This window comes from Oryctolagus cuniculus, chromosome 18, assembly GCF_051225735.1.
Source record: "Oryctolagus cuniculus isolate XC-2025 breed Fujian yellow rabbit chromosome 18, ASM5122573v1, whole genome shotgun sequence".
Taxonomy (NCBI): domain Eukaryota; kingdom Metazoa; phylum Chordata; class Mammalia; order Lagomorpha; family Leporidae; genus Oryctolagus; species Oryctolagus cuniculus.
Window position 1 is genome coordinate 2,342,352 of NC_142884.1, and position 22,536 is coordinate 2,364,887.

General features: G+C 42.6%; 2 protein-coding genes across 2 annotated transcripts; both read left to right on the forward strand.

Moving 5' to 3' along the window:
- Positions 1-6,278: 6,278 nt before the first annotated feature.
- Positions 6,279-7,232, forward strand: LOC100347104 (olfactory receptor 10A7). The gene has a single exon (XM_017338513.4). The coding sequence runs from the start codon at positions 6,279-6,281 to the stop codon at positions 7,230-7,232; it is 954 nt and encodes a 317-aa protein (XP_017194002.2).
- Positions 7,233-16,629: 9,397 nt separating this feature from the next.
- Positions 16,630-17,583, forward strand: LOC108175805 (olfactory receptor 6Z7-like). Its single transcript, XM_017338512.3, has one exon. It carries the CDS (start codon positions 16,645-16,647, stop codon positions 17,581-17,583), a length of 939 nt encoding a protein of 312 aa, XP_017194001.1. The 5' UTR covers positions 16,630-16,644.
- The last annotated feature ends 4,953 nt before the right edge of the window (positions 17,584-22,536 follow it).

Genomic DNA, 22,536 nt, shown 5'->3' on the forward strand with positions numbered 1-22,536 from the left:
AAAGAACCAATGAACTACTTTAGCTATAGGAGCTAAAGGAGGGTCTTCAGAATGTCCATAGAAAGTGTGCATTATGAAAAATTGTATTAATTTTCTGCACCAAAACTTATCTTTTATTTCCATTTTTTTCATGAATTTTTGGAAGTACTCTTGAGTGTGTCCCTTCCTAAATGTCCCCACAGGCAATTAGGTTTTTTTCTAGACATTCTTATACACATAGATAAAACCATATTTATCTTCTTTGGGAAAAGCACATCATTTGGTCATTTGGGGACCCAGGGCAGTTCCTCTCCAGAGGTGGAGATGTGGATGTCCTTGCTTTGCCTTGCCATCGATGAAACTCCTTGAGCTTGCATTTCTTGTCTCGTACACCATTTTCTTTTTATTCCTCCTCTGACTTCTTTCTCCTCCCCCTTCCTACTCCTCCTATTCTTTCCACTGATTCTCATTCCTAGTTTGCGTGAGTGCCCTATCATTTGGAAAATCGCCCCATGGGCAATGAGGCTTATCTCTGGACGTTTTCATACACATGGACACAACCCAAGAAAATGTAGGGAATTGTGTCTTCCCCCATCCCTTCCGCCTCCTTCTCCCCCCTTCATACTTTCCCTCCTCCTTATCCTCCTCTTCTTGCCTCTTCTCCTCCTCCTTCCTCCTCTTCCTCTTCCTCCTACTAATTCTCATTCCTAGTTTGCGTTGAGTGCTGTTTCATTCAGAAAATTGCCACTTTTACTTAATGAATTGCTTTGGAGGTCTTCTTCAGTCCTTCAAACCTCCATCAAGCTTTCTACAGCATGAACAGACCATCTTCCGTCCAACTCATGCCATTAGTGGGCATTTTCAGTATCAACACAGCAATTGGTGGTCCTCTCTCCTTCTTCCTCCAAGCCATGTGTATTTCTCCAGTGTACCGCTGAGGTGTGGGTCAGGACACTGGAAGGCAAGTTCTAATTTTGGCTTAATTATATCAACATGTCCACCAGGATGGCTGTACCATTTAGTGGTCCCACCAGAAAAGCAGAAATTCATGCACACTCTGGCCAACATCAAGCATGCTTGCCAAGGAGCAGCCTTTTCCACTGCCAAGAGGTCACAGGGTGAGGGGTGAAGAGAGGGACGGGCCACCTTGGCAGGGGACTGTGTGGGCACACTGGGTGGATAATGAACCTTGGCTGTGCAGTCTTCAGGGAGAAGGTAAGAGCTCAAGATCCCTGACCGTAGATTGGTGTCTCTGAGATCCTGCCTTCTGCCTGGCTGCTGCACTGTGGAAAGGCTAGGAGGTGAGTCCCCACCTCTGTCCCCTTTGAGACAAGCACAGCATTTGGTCATTCAGGGAGCCAGGGTGGCTCCTGTCAGGAGGTGGGAGATGGAGACGTCCTTACTCTGCTTTGCTGTGCTTTGCAACTGGTGAGACTCCCTGAGCTTGCCTTTCTTGTCTCACATATCATCTGAGGACAAACCTGCAGAAGAAGACAGAGCCAGAGGCATGGAGGAGGTGGGAAAGGGGGAAATCTGGGGTACCCACCCTCTCTGGGGTTCACACTTTCTGATCCAGAAATCAAAAGCATGACTTATCTCCAAGAAAATTTTATACTCCACAACTACAAACGTCCCCATTATTTCTTCTTTTTCTCCTTCCTTCCTCCACTTTTCTTCTTTTCTCACTTGTCTCCTCCCTCCCTCCCTTCCTTCCTTCCCTCTCTCCTGCCCTTGTCTTCCTTCCTTCCTTTATTCCTTCTCATTCTCTTAACTCTTTCACCACAATTCACTCAAAAGGGTAAGAAAACCTCAAAAATTGTCTGCAAAGATGTTCATTGTATCACTCTTTATTATACCAAGATTGTGACTACACCTTGATCATGGAAGAGAGATGGTAAAGATAGCACTCTTGAAATGCTTGGTATATGCTAGCACTGTGCAAAAATTTAAGGAACTGAACCAGTTCATTCTCGCAGCAACCCTATAAGAGAAATACTTCTTGTCTCTCTGGCTAGCAAAGAAACTAAGGCTTTGTCATATAACAGAATTGGTTAAATATTATTTGCCATCATAATATGATGGAATATTGCACAGCATTAAATCATTGTTGTGAACATTTTTATTAACATGGAAAACTGTCCCGTGGCTGAAAATGTACAAAAATGCAAAATGTGATTAAAAACAATTACAATTTCATTTTAAAGATGAAATTCATATTGCTATACCTAATTGGAGAGAAATGGATCAACACACTCATAGGACTGACCTGTGAGTGATGGAATTTAGGTAAGTTTTTATGAACTTCATTTTTTCTAATTCACAAGTGTTACATGAAATTATAGTATCTTAGTTAAGGTCTTTCATTTTTGCTATACTGTCTAAAATAAAGAGACATAGAGAGAGATCTTCCATCCACTAGTTCACTCCCCAGATGGCCACAATGGCCAGAGCTGAGCCAGACTGAAGGCAGGAGCCAGGAGCTTCATCCTGCTCTCCTATGTAGGTGGCAGGGGCCCAAACACTGGGCCATCTTCTGCTGCCTTTCCCAGGCTATTAGCAGGGATCTGGATCCAAAATAGAGCAGCTGGGACACAAACTGGTGCCCATATAAGATGCCAGCATAGTTGGCAGTGTCTTTACCTGGTACACCACAATGCTGGCCCTTAAACAAGCTAAGTTTTATGGTAAAACTAATGTCCAATTTAGCCATATCCTGCATGTCTCTTTTTTGCTGCTACTTAATGTTGGGTCTCCCATCCTGACTTTCCATTGAGTTCTGGGGATCACACACAGCACCTCAGATTCTCATAACCCTGAGGGCCAGGTCTCTGTTTTCAGTTTCACTGAAGTGTAATTGGAAAATAAAAAGTACCTATATTTAAAGTGTACGATGTGACCTTTTGAGATATGTATCCATCATGAAATGATTACTGTGATCAAATGGACTAACATACCCATCATCTCACACAGTTACATTTTTGGGCACACTTTCAATCTACTCTCTTAGCACATTTCAAGTAGACAATGTAGTTTTTTACAAGTTACAGTCTCTATGCAGCACATTGGGCCAGATCTTAGGTTAAAGGATGTCCCACTGTTTTCCTAAAGGGTTGGGTGTTCAGAGAAGTAAAGATCTTTATCTATTCAGTCAGATGGCCCGGAAAGGGTGCATCTCGGATTTGAACCAAGATCTTTCTGAGCTTTTCCCACAAGGCCATGGTTCAAATGGAGTGGAGGAGAGGAGTCCTTCTGTGGGGGCACAGCCATTCTTACTTGGTAAGTGAAGATGCGGGCACTCCATGGATGGCTTCTTCCACCAAGACCAAGGAGGTGAGACAAGGGGATGGGATTGGAGTAGATAAGATAGAGATATAGAAGGAGACTAACATTAATTTACAAATTACTCATTGAGTGTCTACTATGTGTAGAGGCAGAATAGTTCAGGACCTATCCTGGGGCTGGACTTCCTGGGTTCAGATCTGTGCTTTGCCACTTATGGGCAAATTTACTTAGCTTCTCTGTGTCTTGGTTTCCCCATCTGGGGCATGAAGAGGATGACAATGGCACACCATGCAGTTAAAGTGTTAACCATTATCAGGCCCCTCACCACTTACAGAGGGGGAAATGAAGTCAAATCATCACTGTTTCTCTGGGCAAGCACATCCAGTATGTGGCTGAAAATTCTCTCTATGGTGAAGATATTTAAAGCAACATTCTCACACTGAGGCTTGCTGCTGAGCCCCAGACCTGTGAAACAACTGTATGCACTACAGTCCAGTTGGGAAGCTTCCCAAAACTCAAGTACTGACATTCAAAGCTCAGTCCTTCTTTCTCCTAACCCTAGCACCAAGCTTGATCATCCATGAGTCTCCGTATCTCAGTCGATAGCATCATCCCATTGCTCGTTGCTCTGGTCAGTCTCCTAGGAGTCACCTTCCATTCCTCTCTCTTCTTCAGGCTCAGATCCAATCAACCAGCAACAGCTACTGAGTAAGACTCCAGAATTAATTTTGAGAGTGCCCCCATCTCTTCTGTAAACATGGAGCATTATAGTCCCAGCCTTAACACCGCGCACATTCAGGCTACTAAGGCATCCTCCTGACCTTCCCTGGTATCTCTCGCACCCAGACAAGCCTTGGTAGAGAATCCTGGACACCTAGCACAGTGCTCAAACAAGGTTGGTTGAATAAGTCAAATCAGAGAGATGCTCTGAATTCTTGAGGTATATATGGACCCCTGGAGAGGTGGTGGGGTGGGGTCCCTTGCTGGTTTAGGAACCCAAATCCGACCCTGAGGCAGAGTCTCAATGAAGGAGGTAGACTCTCATAAAATGACAGTCACTTCGACGTTTTCACAATGCGTCCGGTCCTCTCACTCTAGTGATGAATGGGTTGGAGCTGGCAAGAGTAGAACCAGGAGTTAGTTGTGAGCCTGCGGTATCCTTTATGTGAAGGCTGACTGTGACCTAGAACAGAGGGGTTGCCATGGAGATGGCATACTGGAGGCGCTCTTAAAGGTGACTAGAGGGTTTTCTCAGACTGTTTGAGAGGCTGGTGGACAGAACAGCTGTGTGTGACTCTGACCCGTTGTTTAGCCGCTGTGTGACTTCCAAAGTTATTTCAGAGTTCCAGTTTCCTCTCCACTTTGAGCAAGACGCCTATATTCTCTGTGTTCATTTGTTTTTTAATCCACAGCCCTGAAATGTTGTGTCTTTCACTATGGAGGCCCCTTACAACTGAGGAAGGTTTACTTAGGAGAAACAATCTGTTTGCTGGCCTTCCAGGGCAGCCACCAGGGCTCAATCTCTCATTCTCCAGCTCCAGCATCAGGCTGTCCCCAGTGGGCTGTGTGGTCAGATGTGTGTGCTGAGACTGGCTTAATTTAAGGGCCACGTGCAGAAAAACCGGACCAGCAAGAGCAGCCAGCATGAGGCCGGAACGAGTAGTGAGGGAGGACTTTGAAAAAAATACAAGAGGTAGCAGTCAGAATTGAGAACAGTCCCCTTCCTTAGTCATTCAACAAACACTTTTGGGCTGCTATGTGTGCCAAACCCTGGCATAAAAACAAGACAAGGAACCACCAACAAGTAAGACCGGGTACTCAGTAAGGATGCAATTTTTGGGCCAGGCACTGATAAAATCATAAGCCACATATGCGATAATTGTTCATGCATGAGCTGGACAAGTGACAAGAGGTTAGAATTCTATTATAGAAAACCCACCCAAACCCTCCTGAGGTTAGGGATTGGGTCTGGGCTTCCTTTTCACTCCCTAATCCCAGCTCAGTGCTTGCTACAGGGAACACTTCCTGACTAGAATGAACGAATGAATGAATGAATGAATGTGGGGGTGGGGTGTGTGCCCAAAGAGAACCTGAGTGCTGTGGCAACTTTGAGCTTCAGCATATATGTCACAGAGGTATGGAAAGAACAGGGAGAAGGTTTTGGATTCATTCAACAAACACTGAAGCCTTTGGCCATGTTTACCAATGCTTAACCATGTAGCTGCCCCAGTGCTTACAACTTCCATGTGTCAGCTCCTTTCTTCTCCACAAGAAAACACTAGGAGACAAATTATTGCACTTAATGGAGATTAATTTCTAGCTACTGCATAAAAAGCAGTGTATTTCATGAGGTTCCTAGTTTGTAGAAGGAAATAGACTTTATTGCACAAAAATGAAATTCAGCCCAGTTTTCGGTGCATGGCAGCTGCAGCCACATAATGCAGACGGCAGGAGGGCGTGGCCGGCGATGCAGTTCTGGCCTCCTACACAGGGGATGCTGAGAAGGGGATATTCGAATGGAGACCTGGAGGTCGAGAAAGCGCAGACAATGCCAAAGACAGGGACCATAACTGGACACATGCAAAGGCCCCGGGGTGACAGGAAATGTAGGGGTTATGGACACCGAGGCTGTCTCTGAGGCTGGGCCCTGGGAGGTGGGGACGGCGAAAGAGATCCTCACACAGGGAGACACAGGGAATAGCGGGTCGTGGGGAGAGGGACCAGCACGTGCCAGGCCCCAAGGTGGGACAAACCCTGGTGCATGGATCAGAGAAACAGGCAGTGGCCAGGCCAGCAGGTGTGGTCATTGGACTTGGTCCCACATCTCCAGGCCGTCCAGGGGCGCCCTACCCGGGCCACCATCAGACCTGCCATTGCATACGACCCCTCCCAGGTTCGCGCCATGGGGACAGGGCCAGCAGGCGCAATCCCCCAGATCACCGGCCTCTCCCTCCCCACCCTCCCGCAGGCTTCCTTCCTTCCTCGGCCAGGCGAGGCCCCCACGCGCCCAGGGCCCCATGCCCGAGTCCTGGGCCAACGGGAGCCTGGCCGGCGACTTCGTGCTGCTGGGCTTTGCGCACGTGCCCGCGCTGCGGCCGCTGCTCGCGCCCCTCTTCCTGGCCATGTTCCTGCTCACGCTGCTGGGCAACGCGCTCATCGCGGCGCTCACCGGCCTGGACCCCGGGCTGCGGGCGCCCATGTACTTCTTCCTGCGCCAGCTGGCGCTGCTGGAGATCTGCTTCTCGCTGGACGTGGCGCCCCGCCTGCTGCTGACGCTGCTGCGGCCTGGGCGCGGCGTGGCCCCCGCGGCCTGCGCCCTGCAGCTGCTGCTGGTGCTGTCGTGCGTCACGTCCGAGCGCTTCCTCCTGACCGCCATGGCCTGGGACCGCTACGTGGCCATCTGCAGGCCCCTGCGCTATGGCGCCATCATGAGCCCGCGGCTGTGCCACCTGCTGGCCGCCGCCTGCTGGCTGGCGGGGGTCCCCGTGGCGCTGGTCTTCACCGTCTGGCTCTTCAGCTTCCCGTTCTGCGGGCCGAGGGGCATCCGCCACTTCTTCTGTGACATCGCCCCCCTGCTGAGCCTGGTGTGCGCAGACACCAGGGTCTTCGAGGCCAATGTGTTGGCAGCCACAGTTTTGGTCATCATGGTGCCCTTCTGTCTGATAGCCACGTCCTACGTCCTGATTCTGGCTACCGTCCTACAGATGCCCTCGGCCACTGGGCGCCACAAGGCCCTGTCCACCTGTGCCTCCCACCTCATCGTGGTGGTTCTGTTTTACGGCACCACAGGGGTCATCCACTTGCGTCCCAAGGCCAGCTACTCCCCAGAGAGCAAGCAGGTGGTGTCGCTGTCCTACACCCTGGTGACGCCCATGCTCAACCCCCTCATCTACAGCCTGCGGAACAAGGAGGTAAAGGCAGCACTAGGGCGTGTGTGTTGTGGGCGCCAGTGGTTTGGATCCCGTAAATGAGTCCTTTGGATGACTCCTCAGAGTCAGGAGTTGTTGATGTCCCGGGACCCACGTGCAAGTACCTGGTGCAGCTAGCTCTCTGTCTTCTAGGGAACCATAACTGTTCTTCTTGCAACCTCCAAAGTCATGGTGGTGCTGATTCTACCTTTAATCAGGAAAAGAGCATGACCAAGGAGTTGGTCTTCAATCATAATTATTTAGTAGGAGTGGACAAATGAATGAACTTTGGGCCAACTACAGTGTATCAGTGAGCTCTTGCCATAAGAATGCTGTGTAACAGAACATCTTAAATGTTAGTGTCTTAGAGCATGTCACTTATTTTCATGAATGTTCAGTTAGTTGAGTGTCAGTGAATCTAAGCTGGACTCATCTTCTCTTTGATAGGCTTGCTTGCGCAAAACAGGGTTAACTGATGTAGGCTTGATTCTGTTGAAGAGCCTGGTCCACGAGTCTCTCATGTTCCTGGGACCAGAGGCATAGCTCAGGCGTGTTTGTTCTTTTTGCACTAGCTGAAGGATAAGTAAGGAGGCCCTCTTTCACAAGAGATTTTCAATGCTTTGGACATGCCACACCCAGTGACATGCCACTGGCCAATGCAAATTACACAGGCAGGTGTAATGGCAAAGGATAGGGAGTGGTCTCTGTCTCTTTGTGGGAAACTGTAAAGTTACATGACAAAAAACACTGAGAGAGGGGAAAGTGCGTATTTTGGGACATCAACAGAATTTTCTTTGGAAATCCAGATCCCATGAATTTTTTCACATTTCTCTTTGTCCATGGGCTTGTGGCTGTGATGGTGTAAACACATAGCTGTCAGTGCCTGAAGTCTGATCTAACCATGGAAATGCCTCTTATATGAATGAATAAATTCACTTTTGCTTAAACCGTTTTGAGTTGGATTTTCTATCACTTGTAGATTGATTTTCTGATTTAATGGACATTACCTAGCCTGGTACAGGAGTTAATTTATTTCTTCTCTGTAGCCCATTAAGTTTTTTCTGAATGTAATATATCAAAGGAGACGTTTGTTCTCGCCAACTTATCATCTGCCGTTGAAGGATATGATTTTTCTGGAAGACGGACAGTTTTCAGTTGTCATTTTATTTTTCTGGGTGCACAAGCTTGGACTTGCCAGCGTCTCTGAACATTAGTTTTCCCATTGGTGAAGAAGGAATAGTAAGCCTACCTACTGCGTAGGATTTTTTTAGAAAATTTTATTTAATGAATAAAATCTTTTTATTTTGGATTATAGCAGTTTTCCTCCCATAACCACCATCCCACCTTCAAACCATCTCATCTCCTACTCCCTCTCCCATCCCATTCTTCATTAAGATACATTTTTAATTATCTTTATATACAGAAGATCAACTTAGTATATACTAAGTAAAGATTTCAACAGATTGCAGCCACATAGACACACAAAGTATAAAGTACTGTTTGAAGACTATTTTTACTGTTAATTCTCATTGTACAACACATTAATGACAGAGATCTTACATGGGGAGTAAGTGCACAGTGACTCCTGTTGTTGATTGAACAATTGACACTCTTATTTATGACATAAATAATCACTGCATAAGATTTTTAACATTAAATGAGGAGATATGTGGAAATGCCTAGCACAACTGTTGGAATACAGTGGGCACTCAGTGAATGGTCTCCATTCATTATTTTCATAGCTAGCCCCATAGACTGGAAAATACCAAAACTCCATCTCCATAAGGGAGCACCCCAGCAGCATTCCATATGAAGCTAGATTTGAAATGGAAGATTGGAGTTCAGTCTGGAAACACACCCTTGATGTGTGATATTAGACAAAAAACTTCCCCTCTGAGTCTCAACTTCACCCTCTGTAAACAGGAAGGCATGTGCTGAAGTCTCTGTTATTCTTGTAATCCAGAATTATTTTGTGGAAGTCTAAGGAGATGATGAGTATAAAAATCCAGATGTAATGGATGATGGTGGTGGTGGTGGTGATGGTGGAGGTGATGCTGGTGGTGATGATTAAGAACAGGATCCACTGGCTTATTGTACTGCTGTCCTAAAACCAGTGCCATATGTATGTCCTTATTTTAACTCAACGTGTGTACCAATCAAAGACTATTTTAACTGATAGTCCTGATCACGTAATTTTCAACACTAAAACCCTTTGATTTACTGTACAACACAGTAATTGTCATCATCATCACCATCACCATCACTATCATTATCAACACTGTTGTTACAAATGCATAGCACTTACTCTGTCATGGCACAATTATACAAGCACAATTTCAAATTTCTGCAACTAAATTCATAACATGTCTTCATGTGACACTCGATTTCTCCTATTTAGAATTCATGAGAATCATTTTTCTGCCCTCACAATCAACTCATTTCTTTGAATAAAGCAGAATGACTTTTTATTTTTTTAAGTCGAGTCATTTCTGCCAAAAATTCTACCTTTCTAACAGTTAGTTCCCAAATTCCACATCCAAGCAACAAATGTGTATTGAACACCTGCCATGTATCAGGCACTTCTCTAGGCTCTTTGAGACAGTAGAGTGAGTGAACATAGTCTGTGGTCCATGAACTCTCAGGGGTTTGATTGGCAGGGTTCTCCAGAGAAAAAGAACCAATAGAATGAATAAATGGAATTATTAGTTTGACTTACACCACCGCAGAGGCTAGAAGGTTCCAGAATGACAGATCTGTAAAGCCAGGGAAGGAAGAGGGTCAGTCCATGAAGTTACAAGGCTCGGACGGAGAGAAGCCAGTGATTCAGGCCTTAGTCTGAGGTCAAAGACTCAGCACCCCTCCAGGGGCCCACTGGTTCAAGTCTGAGAGTCAAATGGCCTCTGATATCCAAGGGAAGTAGTAGGAGAAGATGTGCTTGCTCTGTAAGAAAGAGCCACGGAGAGAGTTTTCCCCTTGATCCACTTTCCTGTCCCATTCAGGCCTCCAGCTGATTGGTTGGTGTTGTCCATATTGTGGATGATTTTCCCCACGTGATTTGCTGATTCACCTGCCAGTCTTCTCAAGAAACACTTTCAGGTGCACCAAGAAACAATGCTTTATCAGTTCTCTAAGCATCCACCAAACCACTCAAGTACACGAACAGGATGAAATCCAAATGGCCAACAGACACATGAAAAAATGCTCAGGATCATTAGCCATCAGGGAAATGCAAATCAAAACCAAATGAGGTTTCACCTCACCCCAGTTAGAATGGCTATCATCCAAAAATCAAAAAACAGTAAATGCTGGTGAGGATGTGGGGGAAAAGGTACCCTAATCCACTGTTGGTGGAAATGTAAACTAATAGAGCCATTATGGAACTAAGTATGGAGATTTCTCAGAGATATGAAAATAGATCTACCATATAACCCAGCCATCCCACTCCTGGGAATTTACTCAAATGAAATGAGATCATAAAATGAAAGAGTTATTTGTACCCACATGTTTATTGCAGCTCAATTCACAATAGGTAAGAAATGGAATCAACCCAGTTATCCATCAACTGATGACTGGATGAAGAAAATGTGGTATGTACACACTATGTAATACTATTCAGCCATAAAAAAGAATGAAGTCCTATATTTTGCAACAAAACAGAGAAAACTGGAAACCATTATGCTTAGTGAAACAAGCCAGTCTCAAAAATACAAATATCATATGTTTTCTCTGATATGTGGTGGTTAATACAGAATGCCAAAAAATGTATAGGAGTGACATGGTCATTTTAGGATATGGTTGTCATTTTTAGCCCTTGTTTATACTCCTGTGAAACTGTTGTCTTTCTACTTTTTACTTGTTGAATATTACTATTAGTGGCAAATTAAGCCTTTGAAAATGGAGTGGATTAAAATTATGAGTTTGCAAAAACTGATGAAGAGAGGGGAGGAGTATGGGAGATTGAGGGCTGCAGGGGAGGGAGGGAGGTGGGGTTGCTTTCTTGGAACTGTACCTATGGAATGTATACAGTCTGTTCTCTATGTTCATGAAAAAGTGTCAACACACTTGTTTCTAAGTCCTGTGTAAGAAAAACTGGACGTATTAACTTGGGTTTCATGATGTTTTTCTTTCAACGAGAGAGAGAGAGAGACAGAAAGAGAGAGAGAGAGAGAGAGAGAGAGAGAGAGAGAGAGGACTCTGATTTGGTGTTGTCTTCTACACCTCAACTGCACATTTGCGGAATGGGAGGATAATTCGAGGGAACCACGGATGCTGCTATGCAAGTCTTGAAGGCCATGGGAAGGCACTTTGATTTCATCTACGAGGCAGCAAAGAATTTTAAAATATTATTTGAATGTAGTACAGTCATATTTCTGTATGGCCCATTTCTTGAGTTTTTGTTGTGAAAACAGTCTGAAGTGAATTTCAGGAGATCAGACCAAATGCCCCTTCTTCTAGGCAGCAGTTATATTATATATAATTATGTCATTATATATTATATTACATATTTTATAAAGTAATTAAATGTGGATAAGGTAAAACACAAACACAATATTTACCATAGTAACAGTCTTTAAGTGAATTAAATTCATTTTCACTTGGTTTTTCAACCACCACCACCATCTATTTCCAGAGCAGTTGTCATCTTGTAGAAATTGAGCTCTGTGCCCAGTCACCAGTGAATCTCATTCCCTGAGGCAGCCATTGGCAACCTCCATGATGCTTTCTCTGTGTGCATTTGATTACTCTCAGTATTTCACACGAGTGGGCTGATATATTATTTATCTTTTGTGACTGACTTATTTCACTTAGCATAACATCTTCAAGGTTCACCTGTAGTATAGCACATGTCAGGATTTTCTTTTGAAGGCTGAGTAATATTCCATTGTGTAATATTCCATCTTTGGAGTATCGTAAATAGTGCTGCTTTGAATAAGAGTGTGCAAATGTACCTTCAACAAACAGTGTTTTTGAGACTCTAGTCTACAAGAAGCTCTTCTGCCCCTGTGGGCCTCGGCCCCAATGATGCTTCTCGGAACAACCTATTAACTTGTGTGTCTGAGTCAGGGTGTTCTGTTACACGAGGGGTTGATCGACTGAAGGATGGAATTCTTTCCTACTCATCTTTGTGCTCGAGACTCCAAGAACAAACAAGGCCTGAAATTTGGAAAGAAATCAGTCAATTCATGTTGCCCCAAAGGAGGACGGTTCAGAAGCTGACTTCGCTGTCTCTCCTCCCCGCCAGCTTCTACAGGGCATTGCCGAAAAGTATTTCATCGCCCTCCTCCAAATCCTCAGAGACCAAGGCGGTCCCCGAGGTCTAGAACTCTGGTGTAACTTGGCCGTCTGCCTCTGCAAGTGTGGATGGCAACACAGAGGGGTGGGGAGAGCCTGTTTCAGGATTAAGTACAGCTCCTTGCAAGATTGGACTAAAAGGCTGCTCTACTCCTGGAATAAACCCCTCTGGGCAGAATCCGAATCCACTTGAGCTTCTGAATCTCCTCCAGGTGCGACACCAGCCAGAAAGAATCTGTTGCACAATCAGGTGAGGAGCAAATGCTGTTCTTTGGAGGTGAAGAGGAGGACCAACAGAAAGGACCTTTCTTTTATAGAACACACCAGGCATACCAGGTACTGATGCTCAGTATTTGGATATATGAAAACTTGGGAGTAGTGTGTGTGTGTGTGTGTGTCTATTAGATCCAGCTCTCTGCTATGGCCTGGGAAAGCAGTACAAGATGGCCCAAGTGCTTGGATCCCTGCACCCACATGAGAGAGTAAGAAGAAGTTCTAGGCTCAGCTTCTGGCTTCAGATCAGCCCAACTCCAGCCATTGCAGCTAGTTGGGGAGTGAGCCAGCGGATGGAAGACCATCTTCTATTGCTTTCCCAGGCCATAGCAGAGAGCTGGATTGGAAGTGGAGCAGCTGAGACTCAAACCAGTGCCCATATGGGATGCTGGTCCTGCAGGCGGGGGCTTTATCCCCTGCGTCACAGCGGTGGCCCCTGATCAACTATTTTTAAACTTCCACATATGAAAGAGACTATGCAGTATTTCTCTTTCTATGTCTGGCTTATTTCACTTAACATAATGATCATTACTTCCATCTGTTTTGCCGCAAATGTTAGGATTTTGTTCTTTGTGTGGCAGAATAATATTCCATTGTGTAAGTAAATCACACTTTCTTTACCCATGCATCCATCAGTGGACACCCAGGCGAATTCTGTATCTCAGCTCTAGTGAACAGTGCTGCAGTGAATGGTATGAGTGCGGGTGTCTCTTTTATATATGATTGATTTCAATTCCTCTGACAGTGTATCCAGGTAGCTTGATAATGTGGTAACTCTGTTCTCCAGAATGACTGTACTAATTTGCATTGTGTTTTACCTTTTCTGTGAGAAATCCTTAATTGGGAAACAGATAGATCCACTCCTCCAGGGCTCACAATGGTCTAAACTTCTATAGTCACTCACTATATGGATACATTCTTAAATTTTACTCTCAATAAGCCTACGAGAACAATGAAAATATCTCATTGTGCTGATTTGGAAACGGAGGTTCAGAAAGACGAGGGAGCAGCCCAAGGCTTCATTACTGGGCTTTGGTCTAGCGTCTGCCTCTTAGAGAAAGGCGATTGCACTCACAGCTAGGAAAGATTCACCACAGTGCAAGTTCTACTTACAGCTGTGAAAACTTGCTTTGGTATGTTCACATCAGCTCCCCTGCCTGTTGAATCAGTGACTATGAGTGAACTGAATTTTGAGCCAAAGATTCATATGCTTTTCATGATCCATAGCTTTGTTTTAACCTTAAGATTAAACTTTCCCTAATATCTCCAAATCTGACTTCTCAGAAAACTCTGATTTCCTGAATAAAATAACAACTAACTCTTGCTTGCATGCAGATCCTGGGCTTCCTGCTTACAACCATAAGAGAATTTGTCCCAAAACACCTTTCATCCTTAACACGCTTGTGCAGAGTAGGCATATTCTTATGTTGCATGTTGCACAAATCTCTTTCTCATTATTTATGCATACCAATATTTAAGTTCCTGAAGGGTAAACTCTACTAGAACTGAAGATTTAAAAGCCACTGGGGCACTAGGGAGTGAATATGCATGAGGCTTTAATTCCATGAGAGCCCATTTTGTATCCCGGTTCTGATAGTCGTTACTTTGCATATTGAAGCAAAATACTTACTTCTCTGAGCTTGGTTCTTTACTTACTGCAAAAGAGGAATAGCGATAGCTTCTTAATAGAGGTTTTGTGGGGTTTTAGAAAGCTAAAGTTTGGAAAACACAAAGGAGTTTAGTCCATGGTGTAGCATTATAACCATGGCTGCTGAAATCTTTAGAGAGGAAGCAACTGTGCACAGTGATTCAAGTTTGTCTAAATCTTGCTCCCATTTCCACTTTTGGCTGTATGGCCTTGGGCAAGACACTTTCACTTTCTGACTTTCCATTGTTTTCCTTGTAAAACAGGAAAGCAACAGAATTTTTTATGGACCCCGGAGGGAGCAGAATAGAATAACACATAGAGTTACTATCATAATGCTGAAAATCAAAGGAGAGACTTAGGAAATCCTGTGATGGCTGGCGCATTTTTAGTTGTTGCAGAAGTATGCAAATGTCTTGAAATTCTCACAATCTATGTGAGCTAATCTTTAAACTCACTTCTTTCCTCACCTCCTTCTGCTCTTTTTGCTCACTAAACACAGTTTCGAAGGCCTCCTCAAGATCTGTGATGCCTGCCATTTACTTGAGTCCAGGGTCTTTCCACTTGCTACTGCCTGCATCCAGGAGGCTGCTCCCCTCAGCACCTCACATTCCCTTCAAGTCTCCATCACCTTCTCAGGGTCAGCTTGTCTCAAAGCTAGAACTCATGTAGCCAGTTGTCCCTCACCATATACATTCTCTAGATATATGTTTGAGTTTAGTCTTTGTTTCATAAATTCTATTTCTACCCATGGATTTGGAAACCCAATGGAATAGGCACATGGCCATTAAGTGCCCAGCACAGCCATTTCTCAATCAGATGATGTTGTAGGTTCGACCCCACCGGACTGTTTGTTACAAATAAATGAGGTAATGCATGGGCATTCTTAGCATGGGGCCAGGTGCATATTAAGTGTCAAATATATTGCAGTATTGCCTATAAGCCTTGGTGCTTGTTAAATGGACCCCAAACTATATCACATCGCTTTGTATCCAGGCAACACACAGTGTGAAGTCAAAGCACATTGTTTTTGCCTTCAGATTATTTCCTGGCAAACTCTTCACATTGGTTCATTTATTTTCATCAAAATGTAGTCATCACACCAGACACTGTACTGTGCTGGCTCCAAGATCCTTATGCTATCATGGGAGAGCAGAGGAGATCTCTAGACAGGGACTGATAACCACGGTGCATCCACACAAGGTAATACTCTGCTTCTGCTTGGAAGAGAAATTTCAGCTCTGTGATGATATGGAATTTATTTTGGTATACATTATTGGTGAAAATGTTGAGGTGTGGAATGCATGTGTATTACCATGCACATTCACCCAGACCCCTATATTGATATAAGAGAGTTCTGAAGGAATTGTCTCTTGAGTTGCAGCCAGAAATTGGGTTGGGAAATTACATATTTGAGTAGCAAGGAAGTGAGTGACATTTACTTGAATTTTTTTTTTTTGGTTTACTGAAAATGTATTACATCTCTCCTGTGGAACAGAACCAAAAAAATAACTAAGTCATATGTCCATTTTCTGACACAAAGAAGGGGGTTTGATGAATCTCAGATGTTTTTGTGATAAAATTGTACACTCTAGTTTGTATAAAAATTTCCTCTATGGGCCTCAGCTTCCTCAATTATAAAAATAGACAAAAAATATGGTAGTGGATATGTGATCATATAGATTGAGAAAATACCTTCACAGGAATCCATTTGATATACACAGAGGAAACGGTCCTTTTGTTCTTCTCAAACATTACTGTTGGTGACCCACAGCATATAATACAATTGTAGAAAATAATATTGTATTAAAGAAAGAAGAACATATTTTAAATTAAGAGACCTGACAGTTTTACTCTACTTTGCAAAACGCTTGAATTGGTGTGAAAGTATAAAAGGAAAGAAAAAAATCTAAATAGATCATCATTCTGCAAAGCTGAAAGGATAATCATTCTAGTTTCTTACTTAGTTTACCAAATTTCAATCCATTCTTTCACTTAATTTTATGAGAAGCCAATACTATTCTCTCAACTTGCAAATGGCCAGTTTTTTCCCTATAAGGTCACAGATGTAGTAAGAGCAGTAACTAGAATAACCAGGTTCAAATTTTTCTCGTGAACCTACAGCACCTCTCCCCCTTAATGGTCAGTTTCTAGCAGAAACACACTGGTTTCTCCAAACACTGTGCATATCCTTCCAACTTTTTATTTTTACTACTTTGCCTCTACACAAAACAGATGCCAACTGTGTTGTTTGCTTCTCTGCAGATGGAGAGGTCCCTGGAACTGGCCAACACGACCAGAGTCCAGCAGTTTGTCTTGCTGGGTTTGTCCACAAGGCCAGACATAAGGGACGCCCTGTTTGCCATCTTCCTGACTCTCTACCTGCTGACTCTCTTGGAGAATGCACTCATCATCTACCTCATCTGCAGCCACAGTGAGCTCCACAAGCCCATGTACTTTTTCCTGGGCAACCTCAGCTGCCTGGAGATGTGCTACGTGTCGGTGACCATGCCCAGCCTGCTGGTTGGACTGTGGACTGGACCCTACCAGGTGCCCTTCACAGCCTGCATGACTCAGCTCTTCTTCTTCATTGTCCTCATCTGCACAGAGTGCACCCTCCTGGCCTCCATGGCCTATGACCGCTATGTGGCCATCTGCCGCCCTCTGCACTACCCACTGCTCATGCGGCCCCAGGTCTGCCTGGGCTTATCCTTGTCCTCATGGCTTGGTGGGCTGGTGGTCTCAGTGGCCAAGACCACATGTATAGCCAGCCTGTCCTACTGTGGCCCCAATGTCCTCAACCAATTTTTCTGTGACGTCTCCCCTCTGCTCAACCTGTCCTGCACCCATGTGGCCCTCACAGAGCTGGTGGACTTCATCTCTGCCATCGTCATCTTCTGTGGAACTCTGCTAGTCTCCCTGGCCTCCTATGCAGCTATTGGGGCAACTGTGCTCCGCATGCCCTCAGCGGCTGCCCGGCGCAAGGCTTTCTCCACCTGTGCCTCCCACCTGGTGGTGGTGGGCATCTTCTACTCGGCAGCTCTCTTCATCTACTGCCGGCCCAGCCGCATCAAGTCCATGGACCTCAACAAGGTGCTGTCAGTCATCTACACGGTGGTCACACCCATGTGCAACCCTGTCATCTACTGCCTGCGTAACAAGGAGGTCCATGCAGTGCTGTGGAAGACCCTCAACCGTCCTTGACTCTGGTCTTTCAAACCTTGGACTCTCACTTTCTGATTCAAATCTTATATCACCCTCAGACACCTTAAATTACCTTCAAGGACAAGTGAGAAAATGTTTTGCTGCACAATATGCATTGAGCACATACTGAGCAGTAAGTAAATCCAAACTGCCAAAGAGAAAAACAAGGAAAAGTCTAGGAGAAAGCACAACACCCAAGACAAATTATAAGTATCTGCTAATCCCCATGAAGAGATGTTTAACCTAGCTTCCAAAGCAACAAATCTATGTTTAATATGAATATTTAATTTAATATGAATTTTAGTACTATACTTCTTATTCCTACAGGACTAATAAAACTTATCCAATGTATCTGCAAGTTCTCACAAATACAGATAGACACATGTGCAATAATATTCATTGTCTGTAATGAAAAAATCAGAAACAGCCTAAATGTTCACAAATATTGATGGTTTAGATGTATGATAGTATGTAAACTATGAGATAAATAATCTCTTCTTAAATAAAAATAAATGTACTTGTATGTTTTGACATGGAAATAAAGAAAAGGCAAATTAATTAAATTAAAATCAACAAACACATTACAAAATTTTTCACTTTATATTTTCTTGACTTTATCACTATATTGAGATATAGTTGGCAAATAAAGTTCCATATAGTCAGTGTATACTGTGATGATTTGAGGTGCATGTATATTGTGACATGCCTACCATTCAAGTAATTTCCACATACATCACCACACAAAGTTACTTTGTATGGTGATAAGGTCTACTATCACGTAAGATGTAAGGTATACAATACATTATTCATAACAGTAGACTTCATGCTCTACATGAGTTTTATACATTTTTTTACCTCCTAATTGCAAGCTCATGCTCTTTAACTAATATCTTCTCATTTTTCCTACACTCCAATCCCTTGCAGCCACTGCTCTACTCTCTGCTTCTAAGAATTTGATTCTTTTAGATGTCATATATAAGTGGGATTATGTATTTTTCCCCCTCTGGGTTATTTCACTAAGCATAATGTCCTCCAGTTTGATCCATGATGTCGCAAAATAGATGTGATCTTCTTTTGAGGTAGAATAACATTCCAGCAATATTCCAGTATTCACGGGTTCCTTACTCATTCTGCCAATTGACAGGTAATGAGGTTGTTTCCACTTTGGCTATTGTGAGTAGTGCTGCAATATCATGGGAAACCAGATATCTATTAAATATATTGGTTTAATTGTCTTGTATATACCCACTAGTGAGATTTCTGGTTTATATTTTCTGCTAGTTCTATTTTTAATTGTTGGAGGAGATATCCTGTTTTCCATAATGGTTGAAAAAATTTACATTCTCTCTAACAACACACAGTGGTTCTAATTTATTCACATCCTCACCAACATATTTTATCTTTTGCCTTTTGATATTTAGACATTTAATCCTTTTTGAGTTGATTCCCATGTATGATATGAGTCCAATTTCATTGTTTTATGGGTGGAAATCTAGTTTTCCCAAAACTATTTATTAAAGAGACTATCCTCCCTTCCCCATTGCGTCTTCTTGATGTTCTTGTCAAAAAGTAATTGATTGTTTATTTCTGGTCTCTCTTTGTTTTCCTTTGGTCAGTGGTCTGTTTTCGCATAAATACCATGCTATTTTGATTAGTGTAACTGTGTAATATAATTTGAAGCCAGAAATATAACATTCAGCTTTGTTTTTCATTTTCTTTCTCCGTTTTGAAGCTAATTTATTTTTAGCTTTTAATGAACACATAATTGTACATGTTGATGGGGTACAGGGTTATATTTCAACACTTACATTCAGTGTGTACCGACCAAATCAGGGTAATGAGCATTTCCATTGTCTTACCTTTTGTTTATATTTTTCTTTCTCAAGATTGCTTTGGCTCTTCAAAGTCTTTTGTGGTTTCATACAACTTTTTAAATTACCTTTTCCGTATCTGTGAGAAATCTCATTAGAATCTGGATGGAGATTTCATTGAATATGCAGATGGCTTGGGATAGTGTGTGAATATTTTGATATTTTTAATCCTTCCAATCCATGAACATGCTATGTCTTTACATTTGTTTGTATCTTCTTAAGTTTCTTTCATTGATGTTGTATAGTTTTCAAATTATAGATATTGTTTAAATTTATTCCTGGCTCTGTCATGCAATGGATAGTGCATTGGACTTCTAAATTTATTCCCATATATTTTATTCTTTTTGGTGTTGTCATAAATGGGATTGTTAAAATTTCTTTTTTGGATAGAACATTACTGGCATAAAGAACTAGAACTTCTTTTTGAGTGTCAATTTTGTAACCTATTTCTTTCCTGAGTTCATTTTTAGTTCTATCAATGTTTTTGTTGGAGTCTTAAGGATTTTTTACATATAGGATCTTGTCATCTAAAAGCAGGGACAATTGTACTTATTCTCTTTTTTGAGATAATTTTTCATAGTAATGTGATATGAATACAAAGAGAACAGATTCAATGTAGTTAATGGATACATCTAAAAATATAAAAATACTTACTTCCTCCCCTCCTCCCTCCCTCCCTCCCTTTCTTCCTTTTTTTCTTTCTTTTTGTGATAACATATTTTTAATTTACATTGTAGTCAAGGGCTTAATGCTCTGCTAAACAAAGAGTTCAACAAATAAAAAGTAAAAAAGCCCTAATTCAGCGAGAATATAGGCAAGAGCTATAGATAATAATCAAATGAAAATATAACAATTTTTCCCATATACAATAAATTTTAAAATAATGACAGGGCCGGTGCTGTGGTACAGTGTGTTAAAGCCCTGGCCTGCAGTGCTGGCATCCCATATGGACACTGGTTCAAGTCCTGGCTGCTTTCCCTCCGATCCAGCTCTCTGCTATGGCCTGGGAAAGCAGTAGAGGATGGCCCAAGTCCTTGGGCCCCGCACCTATGTGGGATACCCAGAAGAAGCTCCTGGCTCCTGGCTTCGAATCAGCTCAGCTCTGGCCATTGCAATCATTTGGGGAGTGAACCAATGGGCGGAAGACCTCTCTCTCTGAACTACCTCTCTCTGTAACTCTGTCTTTCAAATATATAAAATAAATCTTAAAAAAAAGTAATAACAGATAATTAAAACCATAGTAGTATAACATTTTTACCATTGGTTTGTCAAAGATACAAAACAAAGTTTGATAAAACTCTATGTCTTTCACTTCCTTTTCATGTCTGAATGCTCTTGCTAGTATTTCCAGTACTGTTTAACAGAAATCGTTGGAGTGGACATCCTTGCACTGTGCCAGACTTGAGAGGAAAAGCAGTTTTCCTCCACTGATTACACTACCACCTGTTATATTTCAATAAATGACCATTCTTCTGCTAAGGAACTTTTCTTCTATACCTGTTTTTTTCCTGAGTCTTATAAGTAAATGTTAATGAGTTTTGTCCGATGCTTCTGCTATATCTGCTGAGATGCTCATGTGTTTCATCCTGTTAGTGTGGTGTATCACACTGATCTGCATTTGTTAAACCAAGTTTGCATCTGAAGCATAAATCCACATGGTCATGGGATATATTCTTTTTGGGTTGGTGAATAAATTTGACTTTGTTAGTATTTTATTGAGGATTTTTTACATCTATTCTCATTAGGGACATCAGCCTGTAGGTTTCTTTACTTGTCTTATCTTTGATTTGGGCATTCAAGTGATGCTGTCTCCGTAAAAAGTTTGGAATTACTCCTACTTCCATTTTTTTTCTGGATGACTTGAAAAAGGATTGATACTAATCCATTGAACATTTGAGAATTCAGTCATGAAGCCATTTCTGCCTAGGCTTTTCTTTGGATATTTTAAATTGCTGTTTGAATTCTTTTGCTTGTTTCAGTCATTTCTTTCAGGCTAATTTTCAGTAGGTGGTTTGTGTCCAGTAATTTAATTAATTTCCTTTTTATAATCAAGCTTTTAGCATGTGGTTGCTCATAATGGTCTGTAATGATCCTTTTTATTTCTGGTATGTTCATTGTAATGTCTTGGACTTGTTGTAGCATGCAAGAGAGTGTCCCTTTATTAAAAGATGGTCACAGAGGCTGGCGCTGTGGCATAGCAGGTAAAGCTGCCACCTGCAGTGCCAGCATCCCATATGGGTGCCGGATCGAGTCCTGGCTGTTCCACTTCCAATCCAACTCTCTGCTGTAGCCTGAAAAAGCAGTGGAAGATGACCCAAGTGCTTGGGCCCCTGCACCCATGTGGGAGACCTGGAAGAAGCTCCTGGCTCCTGGTTTCGGATAGGCGCAGCTCCAGCCATTGCAGCCAATTGGGGAGTGAACCAGCTGATGGAAGATCTCTCTCTCTCTCTCTCTCTCTGTCTCTCTCTGCACCTCCTTCTCTCTTGCTGTAACTCTGACTTTCAAATAAAAATAAATAAATTTTAAAAAAAAAGATGGTCACAGAAACCAAGACCTGGGCATTGTCTCTATTCATTGCTCCTAAGATGTCAGTGTTTCTAGATCACTCAGGAGACAGACATAGGAAATACAAGAATACTTCAAAAAGTTCATGGAAAATAAAATTGAAAGATTACTTTGGTGTAAATGTTTTGAAATCTGTGCAGTCTTTTCATAATGCAGTTTTTGTGAACCTTTTGAAGATCGTTAATGTGCAGAAATTTCAGAAATTTTAGCACCAAAAAGTGTGCACATGTGAATATAAAAAACAGATTTGTTTACATGATTATACATACATTATATACATGCATGCCTGAAGTACACTCTCATGCATATGCATATATAGAAACTCAAACATGAACACATATTTCTCATTACCAGTTCCATTTCAATACCACAGGGTATAATATAATCTTCTCTCTTTCCTTTTTTTTATTTATTTATTTATTTTTTTATTTTTTTTATTTATTTATTTATTTTTTTTTTTTGACAGGCAGAGTGGACAGTGAGAGAGAGAGACAGAGAGAAAGGTCTTCCTTGGCCG